This window comes from Carassius auratus, unplaced genomic scaffold (assembly GCF_003368295.1).
Source record: "Carassius auratus strain Wakin unplaced genomic scaffold, ASM336829v1 scaf_tig00044944, whole genome shotgun sequence".
In the NCBI taxonomy this organism is placed as follows: domain Eukaryota; kingdom Metazoa; phylum Chordata; class Actinopteri; order Cypriniformes; family Cyprinidae; genus Carassius; species Carassius auratus.
The window spans coordinates 3,990-12,109 of NW_020526865.1; the positions used below are offsets into that span (position 1 = coordinate 3,990).

Here is an 8,120-nt window from a genome sequence, read left to right on the forward strand (position 1 = left end):
GGCCCCTATTTAAGGATGAAGCCAACACTTGTTGAACATGCATTTGAAAGCTGAGGAAAATGGGTCAAGACATTGTTCAGAAGAACAGCGTACTTTGATTAAAAAGTTGATTAGAGAGGGGAAAACCTATAAAGAGGTGCAAAAAATGATAGGCTGTTCAGCTAAAATGATCTCCAATGCCTTAAAATGGAGAGCAAAACCAGAGAGACGTGGAAGAAAACGGAAGACAACCATCAAAATGGATAGAAGAATAACCAGAATGGCAAAGGCTCAGCCAATGATCACCTCCAGGATGATCAAAGACAGTCTGGAGTTACCTGTAAGTACTGTGACAGTTAGAAGACGTCTGTGTGAAGCTAATCTATTTTCAAGAATCCCCCGCAAAGTCCCTCTGTTAAAAAAAAGGCATGTGCAGAAGAGGTTACAATTTGCCAAAGAACACATCAACTGGCCTAAAGAGAAATGGAGGAACATTTTGTGGACTGATGAGAGTAAAATTGTTCTTTTTGGGTCCAAGGGCCACAGGCAGTTTGTGAGACGACCCCCAAACTCTGAATTCAAGCCACAGTACACAGTGAAGACAGTGAAGCATGGAGGTGCAAGCATCATGATATGGGCATGTTTCTCCTACTATGGTGTTGGGCCTATTTATCGCATACCAGGGATCATGGATCAGTTTGCATATGTTAAAATACTTGAAGAGGTCATGTTGCTCTATGCTGAAGAGGACATGCCCTTGAAATGGTTGTTTCAACAAGACAATGACCCAAAACACACTAGTAAACGGGCAAAGTCTTGGTTCCAAACCAACAAAATTAATGTTATGGAGTGGCCAGCCCAATCTCCAGACCTTAATCCAATTGAGAACTTGTGGGGTTGATATCAAAAATGCTGTTTCTGAAGCAAAACCAAGAAATGTGAATGAATTGTGGAATGTTGTTAAAGAATCATGGAGTGGAATAACAGCTGAGAGGTGCCACAAGTTGGTTGACTCCATGCCACACAGATGTCAAGCAGTTTTAAAAAACTGTGGTCATACAACTAAATATTAGTTTAGTGATTCACAGGATTGCTAAATCCCAGAAAAAAAAATGTTTGTACAAAATAGTTTTGAGTTTGTACAGTCAAAGGTAGACACTGCTATTTTTTTGAACACACCCCTTTCAACTAATTGCCCAATTGCACAGCCTTAAGAGCGTGCATATCATGAATGCTGGGTCTTGTTTGTTTTCTGACAATCTACTGAACCTACTGGTAACTTGTTTGCCACGTAGCAATAAAAAATATACTAAAAACCTTGATTATTCTGGTTAGTCACATTGTACTGCTATTATTTTGAACAATACTGTACCATGTTCATAAAATGTTGTTGTTATGAAAAGTTGATTCCCTGACTCAATATTAAATGTCTAAGCAATCTGGAGTAATATAATGTTTGACAAATGTATGTGGTGCAATTGATTTAATAAAACATTCAACGAATTTTGATGTAACAGAAAAGATAAATTTCTAGGATGGGCCTCTGAATCTGCCAAGAAACAGGATGCTGTTAGTGGGATTGTGTCTAATGAAGAACAAGAAGGGGTGATCTGCTATGAAAGGTTTTGTTATTATGGCACAGCAAAGCATTACTGTACATGCAGTGGCTGCTGATGCCTCAGTGCCTTCCTCATTGACTTCAATAAAAGCCTTGTGGATCACTGCTGAAAGGAAGAGGCCACCTTTACTGCTCATGCCTGTCAGATCAGCCTTTGTTTCCTGGAACACAGAGCTCATACCCATCTTTTGCAATATTTCTGATAGGGAGCTCTCAACCTCCAGCTTGAACTTTGGCAAGTAGACTACGGTATCCATCTGCGTAGCCATTTTGTCTCTTTTGGTCCAATCAAGCAGCTTATCAAGGGTCAACTCGCTCTCAAGCTGTCAAACACACACACATACATACCGAAAAATAACATACACAGCACCAAATACACAGGATTATCCATCTTTTAGTGATTATGCCACTTTTGCCGACCTTAAGAAGAGGGTCAGAGCCATCCTGAGTTTCATCTGGAAGAAGGATCAACATGCTGAGCTCTTCCTTTACATATGGTAACTCCAGCACCTGCACTTCATACTCCGGGATGTATCTGAAAGGGAACTTCTTCTTCTGGTACATCATTTGCACAGGCCGGCTCTCATTCTGTTTGTAGACAAATGGAAGTACATTCAAAATTACTTACAAAATTAAATCCGTTAACTTTATATTTATTTTTCATACACACTCCCTGGAATAAAATGCAGATCACACCTGGTTTATTTTAAATGGCATTTCTTTAGTTGTTCTTGTTTCAAATTGGTGCATCCAGTTCCCTTTAAAGTAGATGGCATTAACCAGAACTAGACGGGTCAACTCATTTACAGCACCGCGCATAAGAAGATCTTTAATTTTATCTGAAGTGAAAAACAAACAAAAAACAGTATTTCATTATTTGTAGTGTTCTGATCATTGACATCAAATCATATACTTTATGTTTTACTTTAATTTACTTTTTCTCTATTACACATATAAAGCAAATACAATTCAGAAAATTCTGTGAGTGGCCCTCATAGAGCAGAATTACGCATCCTTTTAATTCATTAAAGGGGGGATGAAATGCTCGTTTTCACTCAATATCTTGTTAATCTTGAGTACCTATAGAGTAGTACTGCATCCTTCATAACTCCAAAAAGTCTTTAGTTTTATTATATTCATAAGAGAAAGATAGTCTGTACCGATTTTTCCCGGAAAAACACCGGCTGGAGGCGTGACGTGTGGGCGGAGCTAAAGAATCACGAGCGCCAGTAGGCTTTTGCGTTGAGAGCATGTGGAAGCTGTGACATTACCATGAGGGAAAAACCATCATCCAAAACAAACCATGGCTTACAGTCAGATTCAGCCGTTTATTTATGATCCAGAATCAGATCCTGAGGCTGAAACTAGGGATGCACCGAAATGAAAATTCTTGGCCGAAACCGAAAACCGAAAAAGAGAAAACCAAGGCCGAAAACCGAAACCGAAACACCGAAATAAATTATGCCAATTATTAGTACCATTGCATTTATTGCTATGACCGTGTACTAACTTTACTAAAATTAAGACATTGCAATTGCATAAATTAATATTAAAGTTTCAAAGATAATTACAATTACATAACTTATTAAAAAAAAAAAAACATAAAAATACATAATTACAAATGATGCAAATATTTATTAAGCACATTGCAACAATGCACAGTATAAAATAAAATTCAAACTAAAAATTTATCCCACTCGTGTATATTTAATAATAATGTACAGGCCTACTGGCCTGCAGAAAGGTTTTAAAATGAACAGTTCTCTCATAAAAACAAAGTGCATTTAGGTGAAGTGCATTTGAAATGTTTCTATGTAAGACTAGAAAGTGCATTACTTCTCCAGTTGGCAAGACTCTTATCACTTCTGGGGATGAGGACTTCAGACAGATAACCATCTAGCTGTTGAGCAGTTGAGCTTGTCATCTGCCTGACATTTGAGAAATATTTGAGAGAGTGTATTTAAATAGGGCCAGGGCATAAATAAACATTTTTATCAAATTAAAGCAGAAATCTAGCAGAAAATCTAGCATAAATATGGCTACAATCTGATATTATGTATTTATATATGTTTGTGTGTGTGTATAAGAACAAAATAGCCAACGTATTATTATTATTTGAGGCATTTTCTTGCAGAATTCCACTGAACATATCAGACAGCGATGGTGCATGCCACTCATCTGGTGCAGAGAGACCAGTCTTTTTTTCTGCGCTCTGATCTGTCTCCTGCGCTTGGCGCTTCTCCGCATCCAGCGCGGCCTGGATCATTTCTCGTGCGTGCTGCCTTATTTCCGCATCCAAGTAATGGTCTTTATAACGCGGATCAAGCACATTCGCGATGAAGTGCAGAGGATCCGAAAAGATTTCAGTGAGAAGTGTGCTAACATACTCTATAAGACTGTACTTTTCTTTGTTTTTTCTTCGTGGTCTGTCTTAATTTCTTTGTTAGGAGACGCTTTAGTGCTGCGAATAAAGGAATACGAAGAGAGAGTATGTTCTCACTGGTGTTAAGTGAATGTCGCGGGGAGCTCGTGGTCTTTGCTATGCAGGTGCACGTGCAGGTCGCGGGTTCTGTTTGCGTCATCACAACATTTCGGCCGTGTTGTTTCGGTGCTAAAAGTCTATCGGCCGAAAACCGAAAAGGCCATTTTCGGCCGAAAATTTTCGGTGGCCGAAATTTCGGTGCATCCCTAGCTGAAACTGAACGAGAGCAGCAGCAGCAACGACTCGCTCCGAGCGGGGCTCGAACCCGAGTCTCCGGCATGGGAGGGGACGCACTAACAAGGAGGCAGAGATATTTTAAGCAGTTTTACTCACCGCCTGCGGTTCCAACACACGATCGTGACCCTTTTTCGTTGGGATTGCATCATCCTTAAGAAATAAACGATATGCAAATCCGTCCTCAAACTGGGCCTTGTTTGTAAAACAAGCATCTTCGAAATGCAGGGAACAAACAAAAACACTTGCACAACTCCGTTGATGCTCTGTAAAAATAAACTCCATCCACTGGTCCCTTAATGCTGTTTTTTTGGTAATCTGTGCAGGGTTGTCTTGCCCTGGCAACCAAAAACACACTTCTTTTGTGACTTTTCGCGACGCTCTCGCTCTGATCAGTGAATCGCTCTGATCAGTGAAATGTCTGTGCTCAGCTTCGCTATACGGGAGCGCACGCTCTTCCAGCAGACGTGCCCTTAGGACCCATATAAGGAAATTCCGCTCCGTCTTACGTCACACAGAGCCATACTCGAAAAAAACTTTCCGAAACTTGTGACAAACCGGAAGGAGTATTTTGGGAACAAAAATACTCCTTCAAACGTACAACTTAATTTGTGAAACTTTGTCCATGTTTAGCATGGGAATCCAACTCTTTAACAGTGTAAAAAACTCAGTATGCATGAAATAGCATTTTACCCCCCCTTTAAAATTTCTCTTTCATATTCTGATAGGTTAAATGATTATCTTCTCACTCTCTGTCTGCTCTTCCACCCATTTGTTAATGAGCTGTCGTGACTCGTCAAATGCTCCAATGAAGTCCACAGCCTGAAGGTCAGCGTGGTACAGCTTCAGGGTGGACTCCAAATACTCCTGCAGGACAAAATAAAGGTTGTATCTCATTCGGAAAGAAAAAAATAAACCACAGCGTATTTGCATGTGAATTATACACATGTCCTTCTCTCAGATAAAGATAAGCATGAATTTAGCAAAGCACACAGAGAGCATCACAATGTCTCACTGAAGGCAGATTACACTCACAGGTAAGAAGCTAAAGGTTTTCTCTCCATAGAGACGGTTTGCCAGTTTGAGGATGTAGGAGGCTGATGGACTGTTAATAGTTGAGGTGAGGGTCTCAAAATGAGAGTGAACATCGGAGACAGAACTAAAGGACAAAACCTGTAAAAAAAAAAAAAAAACCTTGGGTGACCTATGAACCTTTATTTAACTATAACAAAATTTTCATGACAAATATGTTGTATAAATACAATGCAATTTTTTATAATTTTAAATGTAATATAGCCTATGTATATATCTTAACCAGGCTTATTAAGAACACGTACTGCAATCTAATGCACCAACGAAGAATCACCATTACTTCTTTTCGAGCACAACTAGTGTTCATTTCAAAATAAATATCAGTAACAGAAGTGGTATGATTTACAGAATCTTTACAGACACATTCAGAATGAGATTTAAAGTAATAGTACCAACAGTAACGTGTCGTATCAGTTCCTCATACCTTTGCCATTTCTTTGGCTGTCTCTCCTCGGGCTCCAAGGTAGACCATGCTGAGCGCTGCGCTGATGCTCAGTGGAGAGAAGAACATGTTTCCCTCAGCGTTGCTCGCGCTCAGAGCCCGATAGAGATCCAGAGCGAAGAGACTGTTAGCACGAGACACACCATCCATGACTGATGACACTGCGAAAAATAAAAACCATAACATTAGTTGTGATTACAATCCTTTATGCTTCCATCTTGCAAATCATTAGCCTTGAACGAGTATCAGTATATTATTTTACATTGTTAATTTTGGACGTAAATGAATCAGTTCGGTTTTGTTCGACAGCTCAGCACGGGACACCGCTATGGCGCGTACTGAAAAATGAAAGTGTATGATTCGAATAAGTATGAGGAAGTAGCTTCCCACCTTCAGTTCCATACGACACTGAAACCAGCTTATTGGCAGCTTCTTATTAACGTTATCCGTTTAAAATAACCTTCTTTATTATTAATTTCTAAAACCAGACACAATATTTAAAGGGTGCCTAAAAAGCCTGAGTATAAGAGAAAAAAATACTTGGTCCCTAGCGGATGACGTTCAGTATAGGTTAATTAAGTAATACTGTAATTGTGCCTTTACATCTTTAATGTCTGTTTTACATGATATATCAGTTTTATTTGCATTCAAAATATTCTGAAAACAGCCACAAAAGCAACTCGGGCCATTAAGAAAAACGTTGGGGAAAAAAGAGAGAAAACCCCACGGTCTATTAAGTTGAGCGTGAATCAGAGGCTAAGAACAGTCTTTTTTTATTTCACCGTCTTCCTCCATTAGCCTTTTTAGTGTTTTCTTTTTTCGTCTATAGTGAACTATTGTGAACGAGTTGTATGAACCACTGCAAGTAAGCAACTGCGGTCAAGCCAGCCGCCAAGTAGAAAAGCACGGTCAATCTAGCCGCCACGTTATTTCGAGGGTCGCGTATAAACTACGTATTACGGTAACACCATCAGAGAACTGATCTGAATGGAGTGCTCTTCCAGCGAACGCAACTTTTTTCCCCCAACACACAGTCCGTTACTGTCTGATGCTGAATACCAAAATAAAAACCCTCTAATACTCATATTACAAAATAAGAACAATGATATATGCTTGTTGCATCTCTACATTCGAAAAGCTATACAAATAAAAGTTCTAGAATGCACAGACAGAAAGTACAGTGTCAGCTGCATGCTGCTGCATCTACTTTAAAAAATCTATAAAAATTAAAGTTATAGATTGCACAGGCCACTTTCACCTCAGATTGAGAGTACACCTTGCCACAATGTCAGCTGCATCGTTTCAGGACAGTCTGATGTGTAATTACAAAATAAAAGCCTCTCACATCTAAGAAAAAAAAACTGCTGCATCTCTACTTTGAAAAATGTAAATTTAAAAAAGTTATAGATTGCACAGGCCACTTTCACCTCAGATTGAGAGTACACCTTGCCACAATGTCAGCTGCATCGTTTCAGGACAGTCTGATGTGTAATTACAAAATAAAAGCCTCTCACATCTAAGAAAAAAACTGCTGCATCTCTACTTTGAAAAATGTAAATTTAAAAAAGTTATAGATTGCACAGGCCACTTTCACCTCAGATAGAGAGTACACCTTGCCACAATGTCAGATGCATCGTTTCAGGACGGTCTGATGTGGAATTACAAAATAAGAGCTTCCCAAATCTCATAAACAAGCTGCTTCATCTCTACTTTCAAAATTATATATTTAAAAACGTTATGGATTGCACAGGAAACTTTCACCTCAGCTTGAGAGTACACCTTGCCACAATGTCAGCTGCATCGTTTCAGGACAGTCTGATGTGTAATTACAAGATAAGAGCCCCCCAAATATAATAAATGAGATGCTACATCTCTATATAAAAAAATCTATAAAAATTAAAGTTATACATTGCACAGGCCACTTTCACCTCAGATTGAGAGTACACCTTACCACAATGTCAGCTGCATCGTTTCAGGAAGGTCTGATGTGGAATTACAAAATAAGAGCCTCCCAGATCTCATAAACAAGCTGCTTCATCTCTATTTTCAAAATGATACATTTAAAGAAGTTATGGATTGCACAGGACACTTTCACCTCAGACTGAGAGTACACCTTGCCACAATGTCAGCTGCATCGTTTCAGGACTGTCGGATGTGTAATTACAAAATAAGAGCCCCCCAAATATAATAAATGAGATGCTACATCTCTATATAAAAAAATCTATAAAAATTAAAGTTATACAATGCACAGGCCACTTTCACCTCAGATTGAG

At 39.1% G+C, this 8,120-nt stretch overlaps 1 protein-coding gene across 1 annotated transcript; it reads right to left on the bottom strand.

Moving 5' to 3' along the window:
* Nucleotides 1–1,281: 1,281 nt before the first annotated feature.
* LOC113087630 (leukocyte elastase inhibitor-like) lies at nucleotides 1,282–6,197 on the bottom strand. Its single transcript, XM_026255603.1, has 7 exons — nucleotides 6,110–6,197; nucleotides 5,830–6,008; nucleotides 5,349–5,486; nucleotides 5,063–5,180; nucleotides 2,294–2,436; nucleotides 2,018–2,185; nucleotides 1,282–1,920 (listed from the first exon to the last, which is right to left on the bottom strand). The coding sequence occupies exons 2-7, from the start codon at nucleotides 5,995–5,997 to the stop codon at nucleotides 1,510–1,512; spliced, it is 1,146 nt and encodes a 381-aa protein (XP_026111388.1). The 5' UTR covers nucleotides 5,998–6,008; nucleotides 6,110–6,197; the 3' UTR covers nucleotides 1,282–1,509.
* Nucleotides 6,198–8,120: the final 1,923 nt, after the last annotated feature.

Excerpts from the sequence above, each read along its gene's own strand:
- LOC113087630 (XM_026255603.1), bottom strand. The coding sequence starts at position 5,997 with ATGGATGGTGTGTCTCGTGCTAACAGTCTCTTCGCTCTGGATCTCTAT. Across the intron at positions 5,487-5,829 it reads CAGCCAAAGAAATGGCAAAG|GTTTTGTCCTTTAGTTCTGT; the intron begins GTATGAGGAACT and ends TTTTTTTTACAG. Across the intron at positions 2,437-5,062 it reads GGTGGAAGAGCAGACAGAGA|ATAAAATTAAAGATCTTCTT; the intron begins GTGAGAAGATAA and ends TTTTCACTTCAG.